The 14,664-nt window shown below is 48.9% G+C and overlaps 1 protein-coding gene across 2 annotated transcripts in view; it reads right to left on the reverse strand.

Moving 5' to 3' along the window:
* alpl (alkaline phosphatase, biomineralization associated) overlaps window positions 1-14,664 on the reverse strand; it is a 126,138-nt gene that overhangs the window by 28,197 nt on the left and 83,277 nt on the right. For both annotated transcript variants that reach the window (XM_060852345.1, XM_060852344.1), the window contains 3 exons: window positions 6,747-6,887; window positions 4,586-4,655; window positions 1,815-1,949 (listed from right to left, as the gene is read on the reverse strand). In XM_060852345.1, the coding sequence (XP_060708328.1) occupies window positions 1,815-1,949; window positions 4,586-4,655; window positions 6,747-6,887 (346 nt within the window). The remainder of the gene's footprint in view (window positions 1-1,814; window positions 1,950-4,585; window positions 4,656-6,746; window positions 6,888-14,664) is intronic.

The raw sequence follows: 14,664 nt of genomic DNA on the forward strand, positions 1-14,664 counted from the left end.
AACCGCTGCCAATTATCAGGAAAAAATCCCAACTAGTTCATTAATGCCTTTTAGGGAAGGTAATTGCCATCCTTAACTAGTCTGGGCTACATGTCACTCCAGACCCAAACCCTATGATTGACTTTTAACTGCCCTGTTAAATATCCACTGGATTAGAGTTAGAGTTCAGGTTAGGGTTAGAGTTCGGGTTAGGGTTAGAGTTTGGGTTAGAGTTTGGATTAGGGTTAGAGTTTGGATTAGGGTTAGAGTTTGGGTTTGGGTTAGGGTTAGAGTTTGGGTTAGGGTTAGAGTTTGGGTTCGGGTTCGGGTTAGAGTTTGGGTTAGGTTAAGAGTTTGGGTTAGGGTTAGAGTTTGGGTTCGGGTTAGGGTTCGAGTTTGGATTAGGGTTAGAGTTTGGATTAGGGTTAGAGTTTGGGTTTGGGTTAGGGTTAGAGTTTGGGTTAGGGTTAGAGTTTGGGCATTGAATGCAGCCTAGCCAGTGATGCTAACATTCCATTAATTAATTTTTTAAAAATCTCGAAAAAGCCAATTGAATTAAGTGCCATAGTGGATATTTAACAGGTCAGTGGCAGGAAAGACCGTACACATCAGCAATTGCCAACTCTTCATTGCCTGGCAGCGCCACTGGGAGAGTGGTGGCTGCTGCTAGTACTGAAGCTTATGATGGACTGAGGCAGAGGTGGGAGTTCAGAGATTTGGGGGGTGGGGTTACACAGATGAGGACAGTCAGTAACTGGGGTAGGGGGTCACTCTCAATAGGCAACCCCCATCCCTCATACCACGTCCCTCCCTCAATCAAGCACCGAGTGCCTGCTAACCAGGAATTCCTGACAACCTGCAAACAAGGTTGACATTAATTGTCTATTTAAGGTTCTCCATTGTCAGAAGCCCAAGTAAACCGTCTACATGAGCTCCTGGGGCAGAGGCAGGAAGGTGGTGCTGCCCCCATTTGCCGCTTACCTCCGATTAAATGCCCCTGCCACCAAAACCAACATGGACAAAGTTTCTCGATTTTTCCCAAAGTAGCTCTCCAAAGCATGTCCAGAGTTCACAATGAGGTATTAGGTGAAGAATTTCATTAGACAGCACCTTCCCATTTGATCAGGAACATTGCAAGCTCTGAAGGGACATGACTATTATAAAGCAGTCACAGTCACAATGTCTGTAACAATGAACAGAGAATCCCTGTTTGCTGATGTTGGTTGAATACACTGAAAGAGTTCCCCAGTTCTTCTTTGAAGTCATTCCGTGCCACCCTTTACAGCCACCTAAGAGGATAGACGGGGCCTTGATTGATCTTCTTATAAAACGTCAGTACCTCAGGCAGTGTAGCACTCCCTCAGTCCTGCACTGTTTCAGCTTGGATGATGTGGCCCGATCAATAGTGATCCCAAATGGGCTTCTCTGATTTGGCAGTTTTCACCAATAAAACACATTAGGTGGATAGAAAATCAACCTTTCTGGATTTACCAACTGTGACCATTATAATTGGAGCCAAGTCTCAATGATTATAAACCGTCATATTAATTTGTACCCTCTGTGACTTAGTGATAAATAATTGAAGGTTATGATACACAATTACAAAGATTGTGATTGATTTATCAGTAAATATTTAATTGGAGTCTATGGTAGAGCTCAATGATTGAACATACTGCATACTCTTGTACCTGGAAACATTGGGAGCATTTCCTCAAGTGGGCTATGTCAGAAAATAGAGAGGAATGAAACTCAAGAGTTTTGTTTTCTGATCAGTTTAACATCATTCTGTTCGCAATTCAATCATGACTCAGATTACAGACTCAGTGTCCATTTACCTTCCACAAGTAGGAAGAAGCCTTTTGGATTCTTGCTGAGAATCCTGATTGCTGTTGTCACCATTTCTTCCAGGGAGGGATCTGTTGTTTTATTTCTTTCCAGCTCATACTGGAGGTCACCATGTTCAAACAGGGCTGGCAAACAGAGAGAGGGGCACAGAGTGAGCACATCACAGTAATCTCCATCATTGAGCTGGATGAGCTCTGTATTGAGAAATGACACATGGCTCAATGTAGCATGGCATAGAAATCACACAGGGAGCTGCTAACACTTGGTGGGCCTACACCCACCACCCTCCCTTGCTGATTTCCCAATTCCAACTTGTCTACAATTGCTTCATTGGGCCTTTGGGTCTTCTGCCCCACCTCACCCTTTTTGAGGCCTAGTAGTGGCCAATTGTTCCTGCCTGGCCTGAATTCTGAGGCTGGTGGGAAGCATTCTGGGAGTGAGAAATGCCCAGAGAGTCATCTTGGGCAAGGCCATATTGGAGCAATCTAACTGCGGGGAGGCAAGGCCACAGGAGTACCATCATTGTAATATTAACACTCTGTGTCATGAGTTTAAATCCTGGTAAGGCAAATAATTAAACTTGAATTCAACTTTTTTTAAACAAATTGGAAGTGAGAGTCAGCGTCATGGTGACATGGTCCAAAAAACCCACTTGGTTCATTAACACTCTTCAGGAAAAGGAAACTGTTATCTTACCTGTGTGTGTATGTGATTTTGAACCCACAGCAATGTGGCAAACTTTGAAATGCCCTCTGAAATGGCCCTAACCATCTCCTCGGATGCTGCCTGAACTGCTGGGTTTTTCCTGAACCACACATTTCTACTCAGATCAAGGGATGGGTAATAACTGCTGGCCCAGCAGCCTAACTCCCACAGCCCCTGTATGAATAGAAAAGGTGAGTGCCCTTTCCAGTATCAACACCTTCCCTCTCACCTCCCCTCTCAACAATGAGACTGCCCAGTTTTACCTGGTCCTGGGCATAGCTCATTGTCATTGCCCGTCCTGGCCACTGTGGGCACTGGGTCGAGGGCGATGCAAGGTCAGCAGCTTCCCCGGGCCAGGTCAACCCGTTGAGTGAGGAGTAGAAATCCTGTTTCCAGCCAATTAATACTCATGACCATCCTCTGAATGTCCCACCTCGTGCCACTTCGATGCATCACCTCACAACTGGCACAGACAGCCCTCCCTCACAACTTTCACCAAAGATAAGCAGGAAGTGCCAGCCTTTCTGGTGATGCCCATGACAGCCAGCCAATTTCTAAAGTGATTAATTCAGTGATAAATGATTAATTCAACATCAAAACTGTGCTAAAGGAGTCCATCCCAGTCGGTTCACCATCCTGGGATGAGCAGAAGTCATCATAGCATTGCTATCTTTCTCTTTATTTTCACAGGATGGGCATGCCACAGATAAGGCCAGCATCAGTTGCCCATCCCTAATTGTCCCTTGAACTGAGTGGCTCCCTTGTGCTATTTCAGGAATCAATTACCTCGATGTGGGTCTGGAGTTACATGTAGGCCAGACCAGGTAAAGATGACAGATTTCCTTTCCATGAGAGAAACAGGTGGGTTTTATGACAATCATTTTGAGGTCACTGTTGCTGAGACCATAGTAATTACGCTGAAAGCCAAACTCACCATTACAATAGCTGTTTAAATCCCACACATGTGTAGATAGGGCTGGTGACACTAACTTCGGGATGAATCCACACTTGGTGACGCACAAACTGAGCAACCATTCTTTCATAGGTTTTCGCGCTGCATCAGTGTGAAACAGGGGACTGAGCAGTTACTCCCTCCATCACGTGTTCCCTTTTCGCCACAGCCTCCCCCTCTTCACTTCCCTATATTCTGTTTTCCTCAGGCCACAGTGATTCCAGGAAATCCGGCCAATTTGAACCATTGATAGCCAACTGAGGCTAACGTCACACCCAACTGAGGCTACTGTTGTAACAACTGCTGCCTCACAGTACCAGAGACCCGGGTTCAATTCCCGCCTCAGGTGACTGACTGTGTGGAGTTTGCACATTCTCCCCGTGTCTGCGTGGGTTTCCCCTGGGTGCTCCTCCCACAGTCCAAAGATGTGCAGGTTAGGTGAATTGGCCATGTTAAATTGCCCGTAGTGTTAGGTGAAGGGGTAAATGTAGGGGAATGGGTCTGGATGGGTTGCACTTTGGCGGGTCAGTGTGGACTTGTTGGGCTGAAGGCCTGTTTCTACACTGTAAGTAAACTAATCATCAAACTGAGGCTAATGTCATAACAACTGAGGCTAATGTCGTAATAATGACTGAATTGAAGTTCCACCTCCTGCTGGGGTGGGATCTGAACCCACATCTTCAACAGTAACTCAATGACAAACATCAAAGGTGCTGGTGCACAACTAGTCACTATGGCCAGAAAAACCCCAATTCTCTGCCTGTCTGTGCTGAGTTAGTTGGGTTTGATTGAGGCACTATGGTTGGGGCTCGGTAGATTAGGAAGGAGGAGGAAAGTGGAGACTAGAGGAAAATACAATTAACCAGATATCCAATATCTCACTAATAGTCCCCAGTGGGCTTGTGGTCCTCAGCTGGGATTTTTTTATCTGGTCCTATCACCTAAATTACTCCAACAGCCCCCATGATAAATCCTTAAGCTCAATCCTACTTTGACACCTTTTCTCAACTTACATTCTCACGGCAAAGGGAGTTGGCAAGAATTGGATAAAACGGAACATACTGTGTGTTTCTTAACCCGATAACACATATTCCATCTGCTTACCCAGTAAATGTTCTATTTTGGTCAGGTCAAGGCTTTTGAGTTGCTCTCTGTTCCAGACATAATGAGCGTTCTAAGGAAATGGGAATATCTGTTAGCGTATCATTGACACAGAAAAGAATGTTCTTACTGGTAAAAGCTTATCAAAGCATGTTACCATGCTCCTTTTCTCAAAGCACATCAATTCAGATCACTAAGTCTGCTCCTGTATAAGTTCCAAATACTTCCACAGACAGGGATTACAGTGTCTGAGGAGACAACTAGATATATCTGGACCTGTCCTGACTGTGAATAGAATTATCTGAAGCTCCTTTACAAACCTTGAAAGGAAAACAGAGACTTAGCCCCTGAAAAGGCAATCCAGAGAGGTATCCTTTAAAAGGAGGGAAGAGGGTCCATAAAGAGGAGAGGGGTGAAGGGGGCGGGGGATTAAGCAGGCAATCTGAGAGGGCGATGAAGGTTATTGAGAGCACATTGGCCAGTAATGAGGCAAAGGAAGAATTCTGTGTGATCCAAGATGGAGGACAGGAAAAATTTTGGTTGTAAGAGTTGTTCCTTTTTTGAGGATTTTCAATATTGGACCTGATTTCCTCGAATTCTTGGAGCAGTAATTACTGTTTTATAAGCTGTTGCATTGTGTTGACAATCACAACATTTAAAAGGCATCAGGATGGGCACATGAAGGGTTTAGAGGGATAGGGACCATGCTGGCAAATGGGATTAGATTTATTTGGGATATCTGGTCAGCATGGACAAGTTGAACCACAGGGTCTGTTTCCATGCTGTGTGCCTCTGCGAGTCTATGAATGAGGAGTCAGGAATCCAAGTAATGGAAATCTTGGAGGTGTTGTAGACTGAGGTCAAGAGTGTGGTGCTGGAAAAGCACAGCAGGTCAGGCAGCATCCGAGGAGGCAGGAGAATCGGCTTTTCAGGAAAAACTCCTTCATCGGGACTGGGGGCAAGTTGCAAGAAATAGGGAAGGGTGAAGATAGTGCAATGAGTTAAAGATGAGCTTAGTGTTTTAAATGGGGTGGGCTAAGATCCAATGAGGGTCAGTGAAATTGCTGGGGATGGTTGGTGAGGGGACAGTTATAGTTCAGGGTTGAATCCAAGCCTGGAGGCTTGACTGAGCAATTGTGCAGAAGATGGAAAATTGGTTAGCAGGGCAGTTCTGAAATTTAAACTTTCTTCACACCACAAAAGTAACATGTCTAGACACAGAACCAACAAACTGGATTTATGTAGCACCTTTAACATAGTAACGTGCCCCAAAACTTTCTCAAATAGAAACTACAACAAGAAGAACAAGTTAGGACAAATGAGAGAGGCTTGGTCAGAGAAAGAAAATGAGACAGTGATGGAAAGATTTAAGGAGGTAACTGCAGAGCTTCGGGCCAGGACTGTCTACAGTAAGGTCACCAATTGTAGAATGAAGGCAGTGTGAATGGAAAAAGAAGCCAGAATTTAAGTGGTTGCAGGGATGTGTTTGTGTCTGTGTGGGTGGGTCTGTGTGTGGGCTTCTGTGTGTGTATATGAGTGTCTGTGTGTATGTCTGTGTGTAGGGGGGTGTATGTTTGTGTGTGTCTAAGAGTGTGGTACAGTAATAGTGTCCCGACCTCTGGACCAAGCCTCAGTTCGGATCCCACTAGCTTCAGAGTTGTGCAATAACATCTCTGAACAGATTGATTTGAAAATATCTACCCAGCTATGACAGTGGAGGAGGGGCCTTGTTACAGGTTAGAACTTAAGCTTTGAATCAAATCTAAATTCCTTATTAGATGTTTCAAATAAATCCCTATCTCTCTGAACCTATTCTGAATTTCTTAGTTTTGAATTGTGGGGTCAGGCACTTGGGTGACAATGAATTTGAAAATCAAAACCTCTGAAGTCATCTTAAGATCCTCTGTATCAGGAACAGTTTGAAACTGAGTAAGAGGAAGACAGTTGAGAAATGGTTAGTGCATCCAGGCATGACAGAGGGAAAAGACAGCACTGTAAGTAGGATTAATGGTTGCCAATGACTAATGTAAGTACTCTTGGTAACACATTCCACTTTAATCATTCTTAGAGTACAAGTGAGGTGAAGAATTAGTTAAACATTTTTGCATATATCTGCAAAACTAAAGTTTACAATGTCAGTTATTAAACTGAACTAAAAGCTGACCTTGCCCTTTTTCATGTCTTTCCATGCTTCCACCAGATTCTTCCCATCAAGTCGTGTTCCATTGGCTTTCCAGTCATTAGGATATTCAATATCGGGAGTGTCCCTTGGGAACATGTATTTCCTGCCACCCCCCATGATCACCTGGAACAGAAAATAGGGAGCACTTGAAAGCTAAAGGTTACACAAGCACATTACAAACACACCATTTCACTGACTGACACTGTGGCTCATGTCACTGTGATTAACAGTGTCACTGTGGTAAATACTGCTGCCTCATAGCGCCAGGGACCCAGATCCCTGCCAGCCTGTCAACTTCAGGCAACTGGCTGCGTGGAGTTTGCATGTTCTCCCCATGTCTGTGTGGGTTTCTTCCGGGTGCTCCAGTTTCCTCACACAATCCAAAAATGTGCAGGTCAGAGTGGATTGGCCATGCTAAATTGGCCATAGCATTCAGGGATGCGTAGGCTAGGTGGATTAGCCATGGGAAAATCAGGGTTACAGGGATAGTGTCGGGACGGGTGAGTCTGGATGGAATGCTCTTTGGAAAGTCAGTGTGGACTTGTTGGGTCAAATGGCCTGTTTCCACACTGTAGGGACTGTGGTTAAGGATTCCACAAGTGCGCCTATCCATTGCTACATAACAGAATTATCTTTTATTCTCTGCCAAGTAAACATTTCTTGAAAATTTCACATGCACTGATCAGACAGGGAGAAATTCCAAACTTTTAATTCTGCAGCTTATTTGGGTGCCATGGTTTGAGAATCCACAAAGTTTATTGATTCATAACACCTGGGCTTATCCCCACTGAACCTCCCTTGTACCAGGCAGATAACAAGGTAGATACGATGGCTATAAAAGCAGGTCAGAGACTGGGAAGACTGTCGCGATTAGCTCACCCCCTGACTCAATGGAACCCTTCCACCTTCTAAAAGTCAGCAGTGAGATGGATCACCCCCTAATTGCATGGATGAGTGCAACTCCTCCAACACTCCACAGAATCCCTACAGTATAGAAGCAGGCCATTCGCCCCAACAAGTCTGCACTAACCCTTCAAAGAGAATCCCAGCCAGACCCACCGACCTACCCTATAAACTCAGCCTTTCCCACGGTTGACTCATTCAGCCAGCACATGGCTGGACACCTTGGGGAATTTAACATGGACAATCCACCCTAATATGCACATCTTTGGGCTGTGGAAGGAGACCAGAGGAAACCCATGCAGACAAAGGGACAATGTTCAAACTTCACACAGACTGTCACCCAAGAGTGGAATCGAACCCATGTCCCTGGTACTGTGAGGCAGCAGTGCTAACTCAAGGAGCTCAGTAGCATCCAGGACAAGACCATCCGGGCCGCTTGGGTGGTAGCCCACCTTCAGCAGTCATTTCCTTCGCCACCAATGCACAGTAGCAGCAGTGTGTACCATCAACAAGATGGACTGTGCTCACCACGGCTCCTTCAACAGAATCTTCCAAACCGATGACCTCGACCATCTCAAAGGTCAAAGCACAGATTGATGGGAATTCTACCCTCCAAGCCCCCTTTCAAGCCACACACCATTCTGGCTTGGAGCTTTATCACCATTCCTTCACTGTCACTGGGTCAAAATCCTAGAATGTTGTCCCAATAGTACAGACACGATGGGTCAAATGCCCCCCTTCTGTACAGAAAAATTTGATGATTCTAACTGTACTAAAGGTGTGCTTACATCAAATGGACTACAGTGGTTCAAACAGGTAACTCACTGCCTTTTCCTGGGCAATGATGGCCAGGGAGTACAGTATATGTTGGCTCCAACCCCTGATGCTCAAATCCCATGAAAGCAAAGAAAAAAACTGAGCAATATATTAGAGATGGATATTTAATGTTCGCTTCCCATCAGTATTGAAGCATTCACAGTGCAGTGTAACATTGTCAGCCTCCCAACAAACAAACTCTCTCCGGAAGAAAAGATTTTGTAATAAATAGGCAAAATACATTCAGTAACCATTACAGTGGGAACGGAAGTGGAGGTTTTATCAAATAGCCAGAGGTGGTCAAAGATGAGTGTTTTTAATTCTGAATGGGAAATTATGCAAGAATCACCTTTGTCCCAGTGACTTTCCCAGGCAGTTGAATCCTTCCCAAAAACTCACTCACAACACACACACGCGTCTTTCATTTCCTTTATTTGGCAATCTCACAGCCTCCCCAACAGGTTGTGAGGAAATCACTCAAAGCCAGGGTGAGTCCAGCTGTCCAGACAACTTCAGAACTAGAATCTAGCTTCACTGTTTTCTGTAAACTGGGTGGATGATATGGGTAAACGGCACAGTAAATGGGGAAAGGGCTCAGTGGGATGTGAAAAGGGTACTGCAGAGTAGATAAAAGACACAGCTGGGTGGTTAAAAGGGCATGGCAAGATCGATAAAGAGCACAAAGGAATGGGTAAAGGGTACAGAGGCTTGTGAAATGAAGCAAATAGGTGGTTAATAGGGCATGGTGGGATGGATTAAAGGCACAACAGTATGGCCAAAAGGCACAGTGCAGTGGGTAAATGGCACAGTAGGTTAAGGGCATTGTGGGATGGGTAAAGGGCACAGTGAGCTGGGTAAAGGACACAGTGGGCTGGGTAAAGGACACAGTGAGCTGGGTAGAGAACACAGTGGGCTGGGTAAAGGACACAGTGAGCTGGGTAAAGGGCACAGTGGGCTGGGTAAAGGACACAGTGAGCTGGGTAAAGGACACAGTGGGCTGGGTAAATGGCACAGTGAGCTGGGTAAAGGGCACAGTGTGCTGGGTAAAGGGCACAGTGGACTGGGTAAAGGACACAGTGAGCTGGGTAAAGGGCACAGTGGACTGGGTAAAGGGCACAGTGAGCTGGGTAAAGGACACAGTGGGCTGGGTAAAGGACACAGTGGGCTGGGTAAAGGACACAGAGGGCTAGGTAAAGGGCACAGTGGGCTGGGTAAACGACACAGTGGGCTGGGTAAAGGGCACAGTGAGCTGGGTAAAGGGCACAGTGAGCTGGGTAAAGGACACAGTAGGCTGGGTAAAGGGCACATTGGGCTGGGTAAAGGACACAGTGGGCTGGGTAAAGGGCACAGTGAGCTGGGTAAAGGGCACAGTGAGCTGGGTAAAGGACACAGTGGGCTGGGTAAAGGACACAGTGGGCTAGGTAAAGGGCACAGTGGGCTGGGTAAACGACACAGTGGGCTGGGTAAAGGGCACAGTGAGCTGGGTAAAGGGCACAGTGAGCTGGGTAAAGGGCACAGGGGGCTGGGTAAAGGACACAGTGGACTGCGTAATGGCCACAGTGAGATGGGTAAAGGACACAGTGGGCTGGGTAAAGGGCACAGTGAGCTGGGTAAAGGGCACAGTGAGCTGGGTAAAGGGCACAGTGGGCTGGGTAAAGGGCACAGTGAGCTGGGTAAAGGACACAGTGGGCTGGGTAAAGGACACAGTGAGCTGGGTAAAGGGCACAGTGGGCTGGGTAAAGGACACAGTGAGCTGGGTAAAGGACACAGTGGGCTGGGTAAAGGGCACAGTGAGCTGGGTAAAGGGCACAGTGTGCTGGGTAAAGGGCACAGTGGACTGGGTAAAGGACACAGTGAGCTGGGTAAAGGGCACAGTGAGCTGGGTAAAGGGCACAGTGTGCTGGGTAAAGGGCACAGTGGACTGGGTAGAGGACACATTGAGCTGGGTAAAGGACACAGTGAGCTGGGTAAAGGGCACAGTGGGCTGGGTAAAGGACACAGTGAGCTGGGTAAAGGACACAGTGGGCTGGGTAAAGGGCACAGTGAGCTGGGTAAAGGGCACAGTGTGCTGGGTAAAGGACACAGTGGACTGGGTAGAGGACACAGTGAGCTGAGTAAAGGGCACAGTGGACTGGGTAAAGGACACAGTGAGCTGGGTAAAGGGCACAGTGAGCTGGGTAAAGGGCACAGTGGACTGGGTAAAGGACACAGTGAGCTGGGTAAAGGGCACAGTGGGCTGGGTAAAGGGTACAGTGAGCTGGGTAAAGGGCACAGTGAGCTGGGTAAAGGACACAGTAGGCTGGGTAAACGACACAGTGGGCTGGGTAAAGGGCACAGTGAGCTGGGTAAAGGGCACAGTGAGCTGGGTAAAGGACACAGTGGGCTGGGTAAAGGACACAGTGGGCTAGGTAAAGGGCACAGTGGGCTGGGTAAACGACACAGTGGGCTGGGTAAAGGGCACAGTCAGCTGGGTAAAGGGCACAGTGAGCTGGGTAAAGGGCACAGGGGGCTGGGTAAAGGACACAGTGGGCTGGGTAAAGGCCACAGTGAGATGGGTAAAGGACACAGTGGGCTGGGTAAAGGGCACAGTGAGCTAGGTAAAGGGCACAGTGGGCTGGGTAAAGGGCACAGTGAGCTGGGTAAAGGGCACAGTGGGCTGGGTAAAGGACACAGTGAGCTGGGTAAAGGACACAGTGGGCTGGGTAAAGGGCACAGTGAGCTGGGTAAAGGGCACAGTGTGCTGGGTAAAGGGCACAGTGGACTGGGTAGAGGACACAGTGAGCTGGGTAAAGGGCACAGTGGACTGGGTAAAGTACACAGTGAGCTGGGTAAAGGGCACAGTGAGCTAGGTAAAGGGCACAGTGTGCTGGGTAAAGGGCACAGTGGACTGGGTAGAGGACACATTGAGCTGGGTAAAGGACACAGTGAGCTGGGTAAATGGCACAGTGGGCTGGGTAAAGGACACAGTGAGCTGGGTAAAGGACACAGTGGGCTGGGTAAAGGTCACAGTGAGCTGGGTAAAGGGCACAGTGTGCTGGGTAAAGGGCACAGTGGACTGGGTAGAGGACACAGTGAGCTGGGTAAAGGGCACAGTGGACTGGGTAAAGGACACAGTGAGCTGGGTAAAGGGCACAGTTAGCTGGGTAAAGGGCACAGTGGACTGGGTAAAGGACACAGTGAGCTGGGTAAAGGGCACAGTGGGCTGGGTAAAGGGTACAGTGAGCTGGGTAAAGGACACAGTAGGCTGGGTAAAGGACACAGTGGGCTAGGTAAAGGGCACAGTGGGCTGGGTAAATGACACAGTGGGCTGGGTAAAGGGCACAGTGAGCTGGGTAAAAGACACAGTGGGCTGGGTAAAGGACACAGTGGGCTAGGTAAAGGGCACAGTGGGCTGGGTAAACGACACAGTGGGCTGGGTAAAGGGCACAGTGAGCTGGGTAAAGGACACAGTGAACTGGGTAAAGGACACAGTGGGCTGGGTAATGGGCACAGTGAGCTGGGTAAAGGGCACAGTGGGCTGGGTAAACGACACAGTGGGCTGGGTAAAGGGCACAGTGAGCTGGGAAAAGGACACAGTGGGCTGGGTAAAGGACACAGTGAGATGGGTAAAGGACACAGTGGGCTGGGTAAAGGGCACAGTCAGCTAGGTAAAGGGCACAGTGTGCTGGGTAAAGGGCACAGTGAGCTGGGTAAAGGGTACAGTGCGCTGGGTAAAGGGCACAGTGAGCTGGGTAAAGGACACAGTGAACTGGGTAAAGGACACAGTGGGCTGGGTAATGCGCACAGTGAGCTGGGTAAAGGGCACAGTGAGCTGGGTAAAGGACACAGTGGGCTGGGTAAAGGGCACAGTGAGCTGGGAAAAGGACACAGTGGGCTGGGTAAAGGACACAGTGAGCTGGATAAAGGGCACATTGAGCTGGGTAAAGGGCACATTGAGCTGGGTAAAGGACACAGTGAGCTGGGTAAAGGGCACACTGAGCTGGATAATTGGCACAGTGGGCTGGGTAAAGGACACAGTGGGCTGGGTAAAGTGCACAGTGAGCTGGGTAAAGGGCACAGTGGGCTGGGTAAAGGGCACAGTGGGCTGGGTAAAGGGTACAGTGAGCTGGGTAAAGGACACAGTGAGCTGGGTAAAGGGTACAGTGAGCTGGGTAAAGTGCAGAGTGGGCTGGGTAAAGGGCACAGTGAGCTGGGTAAAGGACACAGTGGGCTGGGTAAAGGGCACAGTAAGCTGGGTAAAGGGCACAGTGAGCTGGGTTGGGTACAGTGCGCTGGGTAAAGGGCACAGTGCGCTGGGTAAAGGACACAGTGAACTGGGTAAAGGACACAGTGGGCTGGGTAAAGGGCACAGTGAGCTGGGTAAAGGGCACAGTGGGCTGGGTAAAGGACACAGTGGACCGGGTAAAGGGCACAGTGAGCTGGGTAAAGGACACAGTGGGCTGGGTAAAGGGCACAGTGAGCTGCGTAAAGGGCACAGTGAGCTGGGTAAAGGGCACAGTGAACTGGGTAAAGGACACAGTGGACCGGGTAAAGAGTACAGTGAGCTGGGTAAAGGACACAGTGAGCTGGGTAAAGGGTACAGTGAGCTGGGTAAAGTGCACAGTTTGCTGGGTAAAGGGCACAGTAGGCTGGGTAAAGGGCACAGTGAGCTGGGTAAAGGACACAGTGGGCTGGGTAAAGGACACAGTGAGCTGGCTAAAGGGCACAGTGAGCTGGCTAAAGGACCCAGTGGGCTGGGTAAAGGACACAGTGAGCTGGGTAAAGGGCACAGTGGACCGGGTAAAGGGCACAGTGAGCTGGGTAAAGGGCACAGTGGACCGGGTAATGGGCACAGTGAGCTGGGTAAAGTGCACAGTGAGCTGGGTAAAGGACACGGTGGGCTGGGTAAAGGGCACAGTGAGTTGGGAAAAGGACACAGTGGGCTGGGTAAAGGACACAGTGAGCTGGGTAAAGGGCACATTGAGCTGGGTAAAGGGCACAGTGAGCTGGGTAAAGGACACAGTGGACCGGGTAAAGGGCACACTGAGCTGGGTAAATGGCACAGTGGGCTGGGTAAAGGACACAGTGGGCTGGGTAAAGGGCACAGTGAGCAGGGTAAAGGGCACAGTGAGCTGGGTAAAGGACACAGTGGGCTGGGTAAAGGGTACAGTGAGCTGGGTAAAGGACACAGTGAGCTAGGTAAAGGGTACAGTGAGCTGGTAAAGGGCACAGTGGGCTGGGTAAAGTGCACAGTGGGCTGGGTAAAGGGCACAGCGAGCTGGGTAAAGGACACAGTGGGCTGGGTAAAGGACACAGTGAGCTGGCTAAAGGGCACAGTGAGCTGGGTAAAGGACCCAGTGGGCTAGGTAAAGGACACAGTGAGCTGGGTAAAGGGCACAGTGAGCTGGGTAAAGGGCACAGCGGGCTGGGTAAAGGACACAGTGAGGTGGGTAAAGGGCACATTGAGCTGGGTAAAGGGCACAGTGAGCTGGGTAAAGGACACAGTGGACCGGGTAAAGGGCACACTGAGCTGGGTAAATGGCACAGTGGGCTGGGTAAAGGACACAGTGGGCTGGGTAAAGGGCACAGTGGGCTGGGTAAAGGGTACAGTGAGCTGGGTAAAGGACACAGTGAGCTGGGTAAAGGGTACAGTGAGCTGGGTAAAGTGCACAGTTTGCTGGGTAAAGGACACAGTGGGCTGGGTAAAGGGTACAGTGAGCTGGGTAAAGGACACAGTGAGCTGAGTAAAGGGCACAGTGGGCTGGGTAAAGGACACAGTGAGCTGGGTAAAGGGTACAGTGAGCTGGGTAAAGTGCACAGTTTGCTGGGTAAAGGACACAGTGGGCTGGGTAAAGGGTACAGTGAGCTGGGTAAAGGACACAGTGAGCTGGGTAAAGGGCACAGTGGGCTGGGTAAAGGACACAGTGGGCTGGGTAAAGGACACAGTGGGTTGGGTAAAGGGCACAGTGAGCTGGGTAAAGGACACAGTGGACTGGGTAAAGGGCACACTGAGCTGGGTAAATGGCACAGTGGGCTGGGTAAAGGACACAGTGGGCTGGGTAAAGGGCACAGTGAGCAGGGTAAAGGGCACAGTGAGCTGGGTAAAGGACACAGTGGGCTGGGTAAAGGGTACAGTGAGCTGAGTAAAGGACACAGTGGGCTGGGTAAAGGGTACAGTGAGCTGGGTAAAGTGCACAGTGAG

The sequence above is a fragment of the Hemiscyllium ocellatum genome, chromosome 37 (assembly GCF_020745735.1).
Source record: "Hemiscyllium ocellatum isolate sHemOce1 chromosome 37, sHemOce1.pat.X.cur, whole genome shotgun sequence".
In the NCBI taxonomy this organism is placed as follows: domain Eukaryota; kingdom Metazoa; phylum Chordata; class Chondrichthyes; order Orectolobiformes; family Hemiscylliidae; genus Hemiscyllium; species Hemiscyllium ocellatum.